Genomic DNA, 17,176 nt, shown 5'->3' with positions numbered 1-17,176 from the left:
ATCTCTGCTCTTTACACTCTGTTACAGCTTCTCCTCCCAAATACAGATATGACTGTGGCTTCAATTCAGTCCCTCGGTTGTGTCCGACTCTTTGCGACCCCATGGACCGCAGCACGCCAGGCCTCCCTGTCCATTGCCAACTCCCATAGTCTACCCAGACTCATTTCCATTGATTCGGTGATGCCATCCAACCATCTCATCCTCTATCGTCCCCTTCTCCTCCCACCCTCAATCCCTCCCAGCATCAGGGTCTTTTCCAATGAGTCTCCTCTTCGCATCAGGTGGCCAAAGTATTGGAGTTTCAGCTTCAACATCAGTCCTTCCAATGAATATTCAGGCCTGATGTCCTTTAGGATGGACTGGTTGGATCTCCTTGCAGTCCAAGGGACTCTCAAGAGTCTTTTCCAACACCACAGTTCAAAAACACTGTGGCTTATGGTATTAATATTATTCAGTGTAGGATGTGCTAGAAGGATGATACTCTTTCAGGTGAGCGTCCTCCAGCTGTGTCATCCTGAATGATACCACATGTTCACAGCATTGAAGGGCCTCTCTTCAGACAACAGATTTAAGGACATCACCAACCCCCATTCAAACCATGCTTTGGAGAAGAAACTTAAGGCATAAATCTGGCTCCCCATGACTTGCTAACAGGAAGATGCTCTGCAGAGCCTGGCTGCTAGCCTGACGTTCAGCCCCTGGAGCCCAGGGCAGCATTGGCTCATCCCTCCAGACAGGCTGTAGGAGAAATCAGAGGAGGTCCCAGGAGACTCTGCCCAAAGAGTGAGCCCTGGGATTCCACATCACAGGGGTTAGATGCTATAGACAGATGTTCTGCATCTCTTTAGACCAGGAGCTGGAGGGGAAAAAACTATAGTAAAAAGGAGAGAAAAAAGTGGTTTTTATGTTCATCTAGGGTTTTCCAGGTGGTGCTAGTGGTAAAGAACCTCCCTGCTGCCAATGCAGGAGAGGTAAGAGACACAGGTTCAATCCCTGGGTTGGGAAGATCCCCTGGAGGAGGGCAAGACAACCCACTCCAGTATTCTTTCCTGGAGAATCCCGTAGGCAGAGAAGCCTGGCGGTTTATAGTCCATGGGGTCACGAAGAGCTGGACAAGACTGAAGCGACTTAACATGCATGCAGATATAAGGCAAATAGATTTTTAGTCACTGAAATGTTCCTGAGAAATATGTTTTCTTCACAAATAAGAAAAACTAATACATATGTCTTGTTTTGGGCACCTTATGTAGCTCATTTAAATCTCTTAAAAACCAAAGAGGCAGGTACTGTTGTTATTCTTATTTCAGAGATGAAGAAACCAAGGCCAGAGAGGGTCAGTAATTTGCAGAAAGTCTCACAGCTGTGGGGCTTGATTCCCCAGCCACAGGGCTGGTTGCCTTTCTAACCATCTCATCCCGTAGTGTACATGGGTGCAAGCTCAGCCACTTCCACTGTGTCTGACTCTTTTGCAACCCTATGCACTGTAGCCACCAGGCTCCTTTGGCTTTGGAATTCTCAAGGCAAGGAGACTAGAGTGGGTTACCATTCCCTTCTCCAGAGGATCTTCTCAACCCAGGGGTCAAACCCATGTGTCCTGCATTTGCAAGCAGATTCTTTATCAACTGCACCACCTGGGAAGGCAACACAGCAAAGTGTATAAGATTAACACTGCTGAACTCTGCACTTAAAAATGGTTAAGAGCTGTTTGCAGGGCAGGAATAGAGACACAGACATAGAGAACAGACATGGACACAGTGGGGGAAGGGGAGGGTGGGGCGACTTGGGAGAGTAGCATTGACCTATGTGCATGATCACGTGTGAAATAGACAGCTAGTGGGAAGCAGCCGTCTAATAGAGGGAGCCCAGCTCAGTGCCAGAGAAGGCGGTGGCACCCCACTCCAGCGCTCTCGCCCGACAATCCCATGGACGGAGGGGCCCTGCAGTCCATGGGGTCGCTAGGAGCCAGACACGACTCAGCGACTTCCCTTTCACTTTTCGCTTTCATGCATTGGAGAAGGAAATGGCAACCCACTCCAGTGTTCCTGCCTGGGGAATCCCAGGGACGGGGGAGCCTGGTGGGCTGCCATCTATGGGATCGCACAGAGTCGGACACAACTGAAGCGACTTAGCAGCAGCAGCAGCAACTCAGTGCTCTGTGATGACTTAGAGGGGTGGGTGAAGTGGGATGGAAGCTCAGGAGGGAGGGGTTAAGAGTATGCGTATAGCTGATTCTTCTTTTTTGTTGTATGGCAGAAAACCCACACAACATTGTAAAGTGATTATACTCCAGTTTTTTTAAAAAGCCCTAAGAATGTTAAAAAAATAAAAAACAGTTAAGAGGATAAATTTCATCTTATGTGTTTTTAACACAATTAAAAATAGTATTTTTATAATAAAAGGTAGAGCTTCTCCACGTGGGGGAAGCCCTCTCAGGACAGGATGAGGTGCAGCCATCACCACGAGCCACAGCTGAGAGGGCTGGGGGTCATCTCCATAGGGACAGGTTCCAGACTATCGTATTGTGTGGTGCAGATGAACTCTTAGGATCAGCTGCATGTTGAGCTGTTTCCTACACAAATCACCTGAATTTCTGAAAACGGCTTCCTCACAGCTGTGCTCTGAGACCCAACACCTCCGCCAGAGTCGTTTAATTAACTGGCGTATTTTTCCTCTACCAGAAGAATTTTTAAACATAATTTCAGGTCTCTCTTAAAGGACATACAAGCGTGTCGTAATTTGTCATAGAAATTTAATGAATTTGTTCCCAGCTTGTAAGAAGAATGCCAACATGGTCTACTGGTCTCATGTGTGAAGAAGATCAGTGCATCTTGTGTTTTAAACATCCTTGAGAAACTTGAGAAAAATACATGAAATAGCAACACGTTTCTTTTTCTTTCTCTCCGCTCTTAGCAATGCAGCAAGAAAGCATCTGCTTCTCTCCTGTGGCTTTTAAAGTCATCGGGCATCATCGCCAACCGGCCTTGGCCTCGGATCTCCCTGACGGTCATCACCACAGCCATCATATTGACCATGGCCGTGTTCAATATGGTGAGTCACGGCCTGGACATGCCGTGGTGTCCATCTCGTGGGCTTTGGTCCATCTCGTGGGATATGGTCTTTCTCGTGGGATTTGGTCCATCTCATGGCATTTTGAAACCTTCCCCATAGCTCCTTCGGTGACACCCATTGCTGCCTGTTTAAATTCAACATCCAACCGCTTTGCATAGGGGAAGGGTGCTTCCTGGGGAGGCCCCCAGGGAGGAAGGGAGACTCCTTCCAGCAGCTTCCCACTCCCTAGCTCGTCCTGACTCCAGCTATGGAAATGCCACTGAATGTTAGCACCAGGGAGACCAGAATCAGAAAATTAGAGAGACTGCAGTGGGAACGGGGTGCTGCTCTGGGCTTTAAAGGGCCTGATTTCAGACATCACCATCACTCCCACCTTAACCAGCTGGGTGGTTTTAAAGAATTTTCATTAAAAGCTTCCACAGGCTCCACTTCACTTCTCATGAGAAAGCTGAGACTTTCTCAGTGAGAACTGACATTTCTCTGTTAAGGTGGATTTTTCAGGTAAATTAACTGATGCTCCTAGCACACTTAGGATGGCATCAGGCGTTTGGTAAGTACTGAACCAGGGGTTGCTCTTACCGTATCAATGTTTTTAGTGGTATATCCTTAAAAGCAGACACTTCGGTAATCAGTGCCAATTAAGACACATCCTTTTTATTATTCTCACATCATCACCATTGACCACCACGCATTCACTCAACAAAAAAAGAACATATATTGAGCATAAATACGCACCTGGTACTTCACTAGATCCTTGGAACCCAAAGTGAGTTTGTCTCCCCGGAGTTTATGGCCAAGCTGGGTAAGAGGTTATGAAAGAGTCTGACAGTGGGAGCATGACGGGGTGGGGCGAGGACAGGGGAACCGGGCCAGCAGGACGGAATTCTGAAAATGGACACAAGTAGTTTTCACCGGATGATGGAGGGAAGATCAGGAGGGCAGACATTTAGCATCAGGACAAAGAGAGAAATGTGTCCTGAGAAGCAGCAAAAAGTAAGGCTGAAGAAGTAGGCAGGGACCTTGACGGTTTGCTTGAGATCTGTCCTCAATGTTGTACCATGGGTCACACGGTTTGTACGGACGCACCTGGAGATTCAGGTGAGGGTGATGCCAACTAGAAGGCAGATGGGCTGGGGTGGCAGTGGCCGGGGTGGACTGGCCCCCTCTTCTCCTTCACTCTGCCTCGAAGTCCACCTTAAGGACACCCGGGAAGAAGGTGGCAGACAGCACCAGCTTCGCTCCCTTCTCCCTCTTCCTGTCCATCAGGGCGGGGATAGTGTGCGCTCCTGGGTGTCTTCCCGTGGGCTTAAGAGCTGTGCTGGCTCCTCCCGCTTCCCCTGACCACGCAGCCCAGCTCCCTGTAGCTCCCCTGAGAAGCGCGGGCCCTAAGCTAGGTCTTCTTCCAAGGCAGGGGCCGTTGAGGGGTGTCCCTGCAACTCCTGTTTCCTTGGTACACACCTGCTCAGCCTCAGAGCTCAGCTTGTGAAGAGGCTGCCCCCAGCTGGGCCTGTGCAGTAAGAACTGGTGGTGTCTGTTGGGAGAGAGGGCTCTGCAGTCAAGTCCGTGTGGACGGAAGACTTCCCGAGGACCAGCTGGCCCGTGGTCTCGGGTTCCTGTGTGGGGTTGTCCTGCTGGGTCACGTTCACCCATGGCAACTCCACCAGCCCGGCCCTCCCCCCAGACTTCTCCCAGCCCATCTCCCCTCCCCCGGACATGCACAGCACCCAAGGCCATCTTCCTGCGCCAAGGGTGATGGCACCTTGCCCCAGGGATGGAGACCCTTTCTTCCAGATCTCAAGCATCCTTGGATCTTGACAGCACTTATTTCCAACAAAGGCATCATCAGGACTGACCAGGGAAGAGCTGGGCCATGGTACCCGGTCCGGACAGGAAATTCCCTCGAGAACGATCCTACTCCAGAGGGATTTCAGATCTCAAGGGCTGGAGGGGATGTTGGCCACCATCAGCCTGAGGCTTGTGTTCATGGGGCATCCCGACAACCGCCCGAGGACTCTCTGCGTGACAACCCAAGGAGAGTGTAACTGTGGCCCCAGCGCGGTCAGCAGAGTTGGGGGTAGGGTGGCCTCCTGGTGAGGAGCGTGCGATGCAGAACTGAAGACTAGAGTTGGGGGTGGGGTGGCCTCCTGGTGAGGAGCATGCGATGCAGAACTGAGGACCAGCCTTTCCTGGAAGAGCCCTTCAGCCAGTGGATCCTGTCTGCTGGACTCCAGCCTTCCCGCACGGGCAGTGCCGTTGGCTATGGCGTGTGAATACATCACCGCAGAGGAAGGTGGACAGAGACACGGGGGGTGGCGGGAGCCTTGGAGAAACGGGCATTTCCTAAAGCAGGTTCCTCGTGCTGGACTTCGTAGCAAGCATGTCTGCGTTAGTCCTGCTGCTCTGGGGGCCAACTCTCTGGGAAAAAGAGCCAGCCGGCTCCAGGAAGAGCTCAGTGAAGCGAGCTGTAGGGGAACAGCTTGGAAAGAGTGGACTTCACCACGAAGGCGGGTGGCGCAGGGAGAAGCAGAGCATCCTTGAAGGACAACACGAGCTAGAGCTCTGGGGAGTTCTAATACACCAAGTGTGTGTCCTGTGCCCCCCGGCCCTTATCGTTAAGCTTCTTCATCCCTTTGGAGGGTTTCCCTGATGGCTCATCGAGTAAAGAGTCTACCTGCCAGTGCAGGAGGCACAGGAGACCCAGGTTCAATCCCTGGCTCAGGAAGATCCCCTGGAGAAGGGAGTGACAACCCACTCCAGTATTCTTGCCTGGAAAATCCCACGTACAGAGAAGTCTGGTGGGTTACACTCCAAAGGGTCACGAAGAGTCAGACACACCTGAGCTACTAAACACAGCACACATCCCTTCAAAGTGTGTTCACTCACCTGTGCACGCATCCTGAAAGTTGACACAACATTTAACACAGCATCACACACCTGATGGCGAGGTCTTTTTTTTTTTTTTTTTTTTTTTGCATCCCAGGAAAGCACCTTTTGTACAGGGAAGGGCCATTCCACAGTTACTAAATGAGAGAAGAATGAATGAGTGAAAACATGTTTTTTATGGAATCCGGTTTGACCTTGTAAAACCAGGATTCATCACCTAATTTTTAAAAGACAGAATTGAAATGGGAAACAAATATGATGTGAAAGCTGGTTGTATTTCTCCTAGGATAATTAGTTATTGACAGGCAGTTCAGTCACCGTCTATAAATGTTTGATGAGCTCTGACTCTTTGGGACCCTATGGACTATAGCCCACCAAGTTCCTCTGTCCATGAAGTTTTCCAAGCAAGAATACTGGAGTGGGTTGCCATGTCCTCCTCCAGGGAACCTTCCCCACCCAGGGATAGAACCTGGGTCTCCTGTATTGCAGGCAGATTCTTTACCGTCTGAGCCACCAGAAAGCCACCGATTAACACATTTTTACAGTAACTGCTGGGAAGATCCCCTGGAGAAGGGAACGGCTACCCACTCCAGTATTCTGGCCTGGAGAATTCCGTGGACTGTACAGTCCATGGGGTCGCAAAGAGTCAGACACAACTGAGTGGCTTTCACTTTCACAGTAACTGCCATCCCTTTGGAGTGAAGAAATGCATTTTGTATACCCAAAATATGTCTTCCAGTGTCATTTTCCGTCCTCAAAAAGAAAAAAGTGCATTGCCAAGTGCGGTAGAGAAGTCTATGGAAGACACAATAAAAGTCTGATGGATCAACTTTGAGAAAGAATGAAATGAGGCTCAGCGCACTGGGCTGCCTCCTATAGGACTAGAGCCTTGGAGCAAGGAAAAGCCTGAAGTTACTTGTTCCTGTCCATTATTTTTCTCGATACCTGATGAATTTAGTGGTTCTTCCCCATCCAGAGGCTCTTATTTTTATTTCAAGGAAGTACAAAATCCAACATTAGGTAGAGAGAAGAAATACTTTCCCTAGTTAGTGGGTTTTCTTACCATGTCTTATTCATCACGGGAAGGACTGGTCCATCCGGTGCTGTCCCTGATCACATCTGATGACTTACAGAGAAATGTTCTCCAGCTACTAGATCTCCAGCCACTGCATAAGGCAGACACAAAGTCTGGTGTTCCTAGCCCCACTGCAGGGTGCTGTGACCTCCCTGGGGTCACACGCATCCCCAGGGGGTGCCAGGCAAGGGAAGTGGGCTCCAGGACCCTCACTCACATTCAGGAAAGATGGCTCCTCCCACTGGGGAGGCGGGTACCAGTCTTGACCTGTATGTGGTTAGATGCTCTCAGCAGTTTTCCTAGCCCTACTTGAAAAATCTCCATCCTCATTTAATAGGCTACTATTAAATACAGTAGAGCTTTTAAACTTATCCTGGTACTTCTTTTAAGAATACAATTTCTAGACTAACAGCCCTACTCCCAAGTTGTAGCTTTGCTATTTGTTAGCAGTGAGTAACCCAGTGAAGCTAATCCAGGCCCTGGACTAACATTCCAAGGGAAAGAGCAGCTCCTTTGTTCAGGGTTTAGGGGAGAGGCTGCCTTCCTGAGCAAGCTTTCCTTAAGGCACTGGGTGTGCGCATACTCAGTTGCTCAGTCGTGTCCACCTCTTTGCAACCTCATAAAATGTAGCCCACCAGGCTTCTCTGTCCATGGGATTCTCCAGGCAAGAATACTGGAGTGGGTAGCCATTTCTTCCTCCAGAGGATCTTCCCGACCCAGGAAATGAACCCACGTCTCCTGCATATCCTGCGTTGGCGGTTGGGGTCTTTACCACTGAGCCACCTGGGAAGCCCTAAGTCACTGGGAAGAAGATGTACTTCTGTTCAGGGAAGGTCATCATTTTAAAGTCACAGCACATTCAGACCCTCTTCTGTGGCTCCTGTGATGTTGGAGTGTTCTTTTTGGGTAGAGGAAAAGATGCTTTCCTTTTCTTCCCTACTCCCACCCCCGTCTTTTTCTGTTTTCAATGCTTGTTGCTTTTCCTTTGGGGAAACTCTGTATGTATAACCGAGCCTATCATTTTAACCGTGGTTGAGCGTACCTTCGGGGCATTCGGTGTATCTGCAGCTTTGTGCTCCGCTCACCCTCTCCATTTGCAGAACTTTGTCATCGTCTTGCACAGAAGCTCTGTTCCTGTGAACGACTTCCCCTCACCCCCAACCCCTGGTAAGGTCTGCTCTGCTTTCTGCCACGGTGATCTTGCCCACCCTAGAAAACCTCCTACATGTGAGATGACATGCTGTTAGTCTCTTTGTGTCTGGCTCATTCCGCTTCAGGTAACATGTTTAAGGTTCTCATTTTCTTTTTGATGCCCCGTCCCTTTACACCAGGGAAAAACTCCTGGTTTGCCCTGGATTTTTCCAGCCAGTGGTAAACAGCCCTTATTAAACTGCTTTTCTGTCACCACCTGCCATCACCTTCTTTCCCTCGGGAGAGAGAGAAGCTGTAGGGGTGATGTGAGGACCGAGGGCCCCCACCAGCGCCCTCTGCTCCTGACTGTGTGGGCGGGCCCCTTCATGCTGAGCCTCCATGTGGATTTTCAGTCACTAATGTTTCTCCCGAGCTGAAGTCTCAGGAGCCAGGGTTAGTAGGGATGGTGTTCTTTACCTCTCATTACACACTAACATCGGAGAAGACAATGGCGGCCCACTCCAGCACTCTTGCCTGGAGAATCCCGTAGACAGAGGAGCCTGGTAGGCTGGAGTCCATGGGGTCGCTAAGAGTCGGACACCACTGAGCGACTTCACTTTCACTTTTCCCTTTCATGCATTGGAGAAGGCAATGGCAACCCACCCCAGTGTTCTTGCCTGGAGAATCCCAGGGACAGGGGAGCCTGGTGGGCTGCCATTTATGGGGTTGCACAGAGTCGGACACGACTGAAGCAACTTAGCAGCAGCAGCAACACGCTACCATGGGCTTCCCCGGTGGTGCTAGTGGTGAAGAACCCGCCTGCCGATGCAGGAGACATAAGAGCCGCAGGTTCAATCCCTGGGTGGGGAAGATCCCCTGGAGGGGGCATGTCTACCCACTCCAGTATTCTTGCCTGGAGAGTCCCATATAAAGAGGAGCCTGACACAGTCCAGAGGGTGACAAAGAGTTGGACACAACTGAAGCGACTTAGCATACATGCACACACTAGCATAAATGACAAAATGTCCAGGTGAGCTTTATTTAAAATGAATTGTGAGATATTACCAGGACATTTTAAATACCACACTCCAATAAAAAGTAGAGAAAACCAACCAGTTATCCTGACTTTTTTCCCCCCACATATAGGGTTTGGGGTATCAAATAGCTAGAGACCTCTGTGTTTTGTTCCATTTTCGTTCCCAGCTGGCTATTCAGAGCCATGTCTGAGAAGCTCAAATCCTCTGCCATTTTTTTCTGACATTTTGACACTTTCATCACGTGATGCCTCCCAAAATTTTGCACCTTTTCTGAGAAACTGCCCAGAGAATAATTATGAATAGCCCAGCTTTGTGAACCACCTAGACGCAGAGTTAGCCAGGGTTAACTAGTGGTTAATTGATAATCTAATTCTAATTGGTTAATTACTTCTAACTCCAACCAGATGACAAGCAATGATGTTATCAGGCACAAGCATGGTATTAAATCGCACGTTCACAATTTCATATTACTTGAAAAACATAATTCTGAGATGCTTTACGTTGTCTGGGAAATGTAACAATTGGAAGGAGGGCTAAAAATATGCACTTAATTGGGATATCTTGTCCAGGGGATGAACATTTTCCCAACTAGGACAAAGGTTGTAGAAATACTAAAATAGGTCCAGAGAGGAGTTCCCCCAAATAATTATGAAACTAGAAATGCATTCTGTGCAGAAAACTGTGGCACCTTAACCCAGGAGGGAGAAGGATGTGGGACTGATAGCCCTCAAGCCTGGCCTGGCTGTAATTAGAAGTTTGTTATTTTTAAGTGGCTAAGGAGACAGAAGAGGAAAGTCGGTTCCAAACTGCAGTGTGAAGCTGCAGAGACAGGACAAGGAGGCCTTGATTTTGAGGGGTAGTTAATTAAACGCTAGAAGAAAGTAGCTGAAGGGGGTTAATGAAGCATTCCTGAATGTGGTGATTAAAGTTCTCCACTGCTTTTCAAGTTCAACCATCCTACTATTGCAGAGCCTTCTTGCAAAACAAAGCTTTCACAGGATATATTATTACTCATTTGCTTTCTTCTTTTTATGCTGATATAATTAAGAAAGGTTTTTCTTTCATTATTTTAAGATCTCAGATTCCTGAGACTAGTAACCTATCAATCTAAATGGTCTCCTTCTATTTGTTGTTTCCTTTAGTATTTAAATCAAACGTATGTGGGGTCTGTCAAATCTAAATTTTTACATTTTGGAGTCTTGTATTTGGCCAGCAATTACTCCATTTTTTTCCTGTTATATTTTTCCAAAATAATCAGCACATTTATATTTCATCCAAGGTTTGTAACATTTTTGATAAATTATTTAGTATTAATAGTAAATAATAATATCTCCTGGCATGCTGCAGTCCATGGGGTCGCAAAGAGTTGGACACAACTTAGCGACCGAACAACAATTCGAGCAAGAAATCTACATGTATTTGACTTTTAAATTAGTATTTTGCAGCATTTTATCAAAATATATAATGGGCAGAAACACTGTATCTAGAACCGTTCTTGGAATCTGAGAGGAAATGTTGTCAACAATATATTAAACAAATGCCAATTGCTGGAGGTCTTTGACAAGAAGCCCGCCATCAAAGGGACAAACAAAAGCAGCAGCAGAAACTATTCAAGGTAGCTTTCCTCTCTAGACCTTGAGCATGGATGGTGAGCCCTGCGCAGAAAGCCTAGCCTAGTTTCATGGAAGAGAGGGATATCTTGCATAAGGGGACCTGGCCCGAGGTTCTCTGCTTTATCTTCACTGAACAGTTGTCTGACCTGCAGTCACAGGATAGAAAGTGACTGATCCTAAGCAATCTGTATGGAAGCTTCTCCAGGAAAGAGAGAGAGAGAGAGAGAAACAGAGGAGAGCGGGTGAGCGAAGAAGAGAGAAACAGAAAGAAAGAGAGTGAATCTTTCCTTCTTTGCAAACTGACTGATTTTCCTTCTGGGTGCTGCTGTTGGTACCCACTATTGTTGTTTAGTCCTAAGTCATGTCCAACTCTTTGTGACCCCATGGACTGTAGCCCACCAGGCTCCTCTGTCCATGGAATTCCCCAGGCAAGAATGCTGGAGTAGGTTGCCATTTCCTTCTCCTGGGGATCTCCCTGACGCTGGGATCAAACCTGCATCTCCGGCTTTGTAGGCAGATTCTTTACTGCTGAGCCAGTGGGAAAGTCCCTATAAGAGCTAATCATATTTATTTTCTCAGGATTGCTTCCTTTGTAGATTAGGACCGCCTTCCCAATAGTCCTGAGAGCATCCTTTCTCTCCCATTTTGCCCCTGGTGACCCTGAGCTGCCAAGCGCTCACAAATAGTAGCGGCAAATGTCGGTGTCAGCTATTGCATGTCTCCCGTAAAATTAGTTTATTTCCTTAAGATACAAAATTCAGGAGGCTCCACTGATGCGTTTGGTGAAGATGATGAAGATACTGCAGAAACACGGAGGGAAGACCCCCATCTCGTGATAGAGAGTTGACTGTGTGTGCGTGGCGATGACAGCCTCCAACGTCATTCTAACCACGCTCTCTTCCCTGCGCTTGGTTCATTTTAAATTCCTGCTTAACAGAGGTGCTTCTCTTTTCCTTAACATCAGTCCGGGAGTTCTGGAATTCACTGTGCAGTGGGGAGCACAGCAAGAGTTCCTTACTTATTCGACAGAGATTTCCAAAGCCTCAAAGAGAAGATGAAGGGATTAGCAGTGAAGTAAAGAGGCTGAACGGTCCCCACAACGCTGCTCAATGAGCCGAAGAAACATATCCTTAGTAAGCTGAGCCCCCACCTGCTAACCCTTTACTCTCCTTTGCACTGATTCATTCCAGCAACATTTTCTTTGCAGTTTTTCCTGAGTGACTCAGAGGAAACAATTGTTCCGACTGCCAACGCATCCAACACGAGTCTTTCTGGCGCAAGTAACCAGGCAGCGATTCTGCGTGCGCAAAATTTGTTTTTCCTGCCGGTAAGCACATCTACCTGGTTCTTATTGTTTTTATTGTTTTCCCGTATGCTGTTACCGATTCAGTGGCGTGCCTTCCACTTCCTCTTCCGCCGTAGACTCTATTCTCCTTGTTTAGATTCTGTATCTGAGTCTGTCCTGACTGGGTAAAAATTGCCAGCCTTTGATGGAAAACTCCCAGCCAGTGGAAACCGATTAAACCACATGGACAAACTTCCCATGGCCTTTTGAGGCTCTCACAGATGACTTTGTCCCTTATTCTCTTAATGCTACATGCTCATCTTTTTACTGACTTATGTTTGATTTACAGTGTTGTGTTAGTTTCTGGCGTTCAGCAAAGTGATTCAGTTTTACAGATGTATATTCTTTTCCATCATGGTTTATTACATATATATTCTTTTCCATTATGGCTTATTACAGGATGTGGAATATAATCCCCCAAGCTGTACAATAGGACCTTGCTGTTTATCTATTCTATGCATACTAGTTTGTATCTGCTAACCCCAAACTCCCCATGTAACCCTCTCCCACCCTGGCACCCGTAAGTCTGTGTTCTGTGTCTGTGAGTGTGTTTCGGTTTTGTAGTTCATTTGCATCTATTTTAGATTCCGCATATAAGTGATAGCATCTGGTATTCCTTTTTCTCGGTCTGACTTACTTCAGAATGATCATCTTAGTGATGATCTGACTTAGAATAACCTGACTTAGTATAATCATCTCTAGGTGCATCCACGTAGCTGCAAATGGCATTGTTTGATCCTTTTCCTGCCTGAGTAGTATTCCGTGGTCTATACGTGCTCCACGTCTTTATCCATTCACGTGTGGACGGGCATTTAAGTTGTTTCCATGTCTTGGCTGCTATAAATAGAGCATGTGTCCTTTTGAATTATAGTTTTGTCTGGATATAGGCCCAGGAGTGGGATTGCTGGACCATGTGGCATTTTTAGTTTTCTGAGGAGCCTCCATATGGTTCTGCATCGCGACGGCAACAGTTTATCTTGACACGACATTTTATAGTGTGCACCCCAGCATGTCGCTTTCAGTTGTATGTCACTGAATTTCTGGGTGTGTTGCTTACAGATTTCACTAATTGCTCCATGAATTAGCTTTCTGACTCTGTGATGACTGGGTCCGAAGCTCATATTTCTTCTTCTTTGGCTGCAAATGCCATCCAGTGATTATATATCAAATAATCCTTACTAACAACCCATTTTAACCAAGGTCCAGAAGGGCCTAGAGTGAAAGTTCAAAACTTACTAACACATCAGTCTTTGTAAGTGAAAAGAACTAAATTAGTTATTTACTGCTTAACGACTTCTTTCTTCTATGAATTTTGTGTGAAAAAAATGATTTTGATACTCTTCTTTTGATTTTCTGAATAATCGTCTAAAAGTAACATACATTTAGTTTGTCTCCCATAGCTTCAAGAGTGCTAGATGAACTATTCCAGACTCATGGAAATTGGTCACTGAAGATGTATATTTTTAAATTTTTCTACCAGTTTCTTAAACTCCATCAACTATAGCAGTAAAGTCTCCTTTCTTCACTTTGCTTTTGTTGATTTATCCCCTTGATATTAGGCATTGATCCTTTTCCCCATCTCATCATTTCAGTTTTCTGGGATGCTCAAAGGTCTGTGTACAGAAAGTAGGGGCATGTGGTGCTCTTTACGCCATGACTGTTTCAGTGGCCAGCTGTCCAAAGTCCATAACAGGGTCCCCGTAGGCTCAGGAAGAGAGGACAACATAAGCTTCATCCCTTTTCCCTGGGGTCCTGGCCTTCATTTTCAGCAGTGCTGTGAACCCAGTGAGGATTAGGCAGCATCTTTTCTATTTTAGTTATGTGAGGGACGAGATTCATGATGAGGGTTTACTAGCTGTGACCTCACCATGGGCAGTTTGGAGCCCCCTTCTTTAGAGAAAGATTTAAACTCCCTGTGTGGTCTGGCTCCTTCTCCTTGGATGGATGTTGTTACCTAGTCCATCAACCCCTGGAAGGAGGATGTGCCTCAGAGCCATCCCCATGCCTTGTTCATAAGACAGTTGCTCCTTGGAAGAGAAGCTATGCCCACACTAGACAGTCTGACAAAGGACAGTATAGTCAAAGCTATGGTTTTTCCAGTAGTCATGTATGGATAAAAGAGTTGGACCATAAAGAAGACTGAGCGCCGAAGAATCAGTGCTTTTGAACTGTGATGCTGGAGAAGACTCTTAAGTCCCTTGGACAGCAAAGAGATCAAACCAGTCAGTCCAAAAGGAAATCACCTCTGAATATTCACTGGAAGGACTGATGTCAAAGCTGAAAGTCCAATACTTTGGCCACCTGATACAAGGAGCTGACTCATTGGAAAAGACCTTGATGCTGGGAAAGATTGAAAGCGGGAGGAGAAGGGGGCCACAGAGGATGAGATGACTGGATAGCATCATCGACTCAACGGACACGTGTTTGAATGAACTGCAGGAGATGGTGAAGGACAGGGGAGCCTGGCATGCTGTAGTCCATGGGGTCACAAAGAGTCAGACTTGCCTAACTGGCCGAACAACAACAAATTCCACTTCTCATTCACTTAGGCTGAACTATCAAAAACCTGAATTCTAATCATTGTTTTCAGTGTAGTTTTAGCAGCAAAATCCTTTTTAAAATCAAATCTTACACACAGCCCCACTTGATAACAATAAAAGCACAATTCACGTGGCTTCACATGGGCCACGCACTGCTCTGTGCTGTCTGCTTCCATCACATGCTTCAGTCTTCACAGGAATTATTAAAGCAGGCCTTGTCACACTCCTTACCTTCAGTCACCCATTCAGAGGACAGGCATGCCGTTAATGATTGGTACCAATGAGCTCCTTTGTGAGTGGAAGGGTGAGACCCTGAGTGGGAACCTTGCCAGGTGCCAGGTGATTTCATGGCTTTTTTGGAGCAGTTTTGTAAGACAAGCGTGACTGCTGACTAAAGAGCAAGGATTCTCTAACTCTTGGTAAGGACAGATACTTTTGAAAAATCTAATAGTGGATGGGCCCCAAAATGAACTAAAAAAAAAAAGACGACATACAAAGAACAAGCCCATGTTTTATTTGATTCACCAGAAAGACACCTGCCCGGTCAGGTTGCTGGGCACATGCCCACAGGCAAGGAGGCCCCCTGAGGACCCTCAGACAGTTGGAGGGCTCCCTGAGCTGCTTTCAGAGGCGGTCCCAGTACTCATGCCCAAGTGTCATTGAGCCTCACACTCCACCCACCCCCTAAGGACAATACTTGCTCATTAAGTATGTACATAAGTAATTTAAGTCATTAGGGTAAAAAAAGACCCTGGTGGAAAAGGGAAAAGACCTTGACGCTGGGAAAGACGGAGGGCAGGAGGAGAAGGGGACGGCAGAGGACGAGATGGTTGGATGGCATCACCAACTCAATGGACCTGAGTTTGAGCAAGCTCTGGGAGATAGTGAAGGACAGGGAAGCCTGATGTGCTGCAGTCCATGGGGTTGCAAAGAGTCGGACTTGACTTAGCGACTGAACAACACGGTAATAATGGCAAAGTGTGTTATAATGAGGCTGGTTTCAAAGCCCAGGCCACCTCACCCTTTGCTTTAAGGAGACTGAGTTGGTGGTGCCCGTCCTCTCTGTCCCAAAAGTGAAAAGTACCCAAAGTGAAAGTCGCTCAGTCATGTCTGACTCTTTGCAAACCCTTGAACTATATAGTCCTTGGAATTCTCTAGGCCAGATTACTGGGGTGGGTAGCCTTTCCCTTCTCTAGGGGATCTTCCCAACCCAGGGATTGAACCCAGGTCTCCCACATTGCAGGCAGATTCTTTACCAGCTGAGCCACCAGGGAAGCCCAAGAATACTGGAGTGGGTAGCCTATCCCTTCCCCAGCGGATCTTCCCGATCCAGGACTCCAACAGGGGTCTCCTGCATCGCAGGCAGATTCTCTACCAGCTGAGCTACCAGGGAAGCCCTTTTCTCTCCCAGACTCTGGAGTCCACAATTCCTCTCCACCAGCTCAACTGGTCCATCAGGATGTGTTTCCTAGGCTCCTTTCCTCTTCCTGTTCTCTGTCGTTAAAAGGGTCAGTGGTCAGAACAGTGGAGAACTGACATGAGGTCATTGCTGCCAAAGGAACTGTGTTTACAGACCTTCAGCATCCCCAAGCCTGCTGCCACCCATCATGGCTCCCGGCCGAGGGGTGCTTTCCTTCCCAAGGACTGACCTGATTGTTGTGAGTCCCCAGGGAATTAATTGCTGGTATTCCTTCTGAAGCTGAGATTCCAGGTCTCAGTCATCATGGTAGGGATTTGCATTGATGCTGCGTGGGTGCCTTTCACAGGGAAGGGAGAACACTGGTGGGAACGCTGCAGCCCGTTTTTTCCACTTTCCTTTCTTCCCCAAGAACAAGACTGAGGCACTGGTATCAGTAGCCTTTCCCAATTGTTGTTGTTCAGTCACTAAGTTGTGTCCAACTCCTTACGACCCCATTGACTGCAACATGCCAGGCCTCTTTGTCCTTCACTACCTCCTGGAGTTCACTCCAGCTCATGTCCATTGAGGTTAGTGATGCTATCTAACCATCTCATCCTCTGCTGCCCCCTTCTCCTTTTGCCCTCAGTCTTTCCCAGCACCAGGGTCTTTTTCAGTAAGTCACCTCCTCGCATCAGGTGGCCAAAGTATTGGAGCTTCAGCTTCAGCATCAGTCCTTCCAATGAATATCAGGACTGATTTCCTTTAGGATTGACTGGTTTGATCTCCCTGCTGTCCAAGGGACTCTCAAGAATCTTCTCCAGCACCGCAGTTCAAAAGCATCAATTCTTTGGTGCTCAGCCTTCTTTACAGACCACCTCTCACCCAGGGCTGACTGTAAATGACCTTGGCTGGGGAAATAAAGGAGCTAGAATGACAAAAATAAGCAGCTTATACATGGTGTATCCCTTATAATGAAACTAAAATGGAGGTGCTTACACCCTGGGCTGTTTTTTTTAAGGCAGGATTTATCAAACATCAGTCAGATCTGTTTTATTGAAATGATTCGACTTTACAGCGAGCTGCT

The 17,176-nt window shown here is 47.3% G+C and overlaps 1 protein-coding gene across 1 annotated transcript in view; it reads left to right on the top strand.

Moving 5' to 3' along the window:
- The window catches only part of ADCY2 (adenylate cyclase 2), a 463,502-nt gene that overhangs the window by 389,225 nt on the left and 57,101 nt on the right, over nt 1–17,176 (top strand). The window contains exons 16-17 of the mRNA XM_069556147.1: nt 2,911–3,048; nt 12,016–12,135. Coding sequence (XP_069412248.1) covers nt 2,911–3,048; nt 12,016–12,135 — 258 coding nt within the window. The remainder of the gene's footprint in view (nt 1–2,910; nt 3,049–12,015; nt 12,136–17,176) is intronic.

Source organism: Ovis canadensis, chromosome 16 (assembly GCF_042477335.2).
Source record: "Ovis canadensis isolate MfBH-ARS-UI-01 breed Bighorn chromosome 16, ARS-UI_OviCan_v2, whole genome shotgun sequence".
Lineage (NCBI taxonomy): Eukaryota > Metazoa > Chordata > Mammalia > Artiodactyla > Bovidae > Ovis > Ovis canadensis.
Note: the sequence above shows the minus strand (reverse complement) of the source record. Positions and strands in the feature narration are given on the sequence as shown.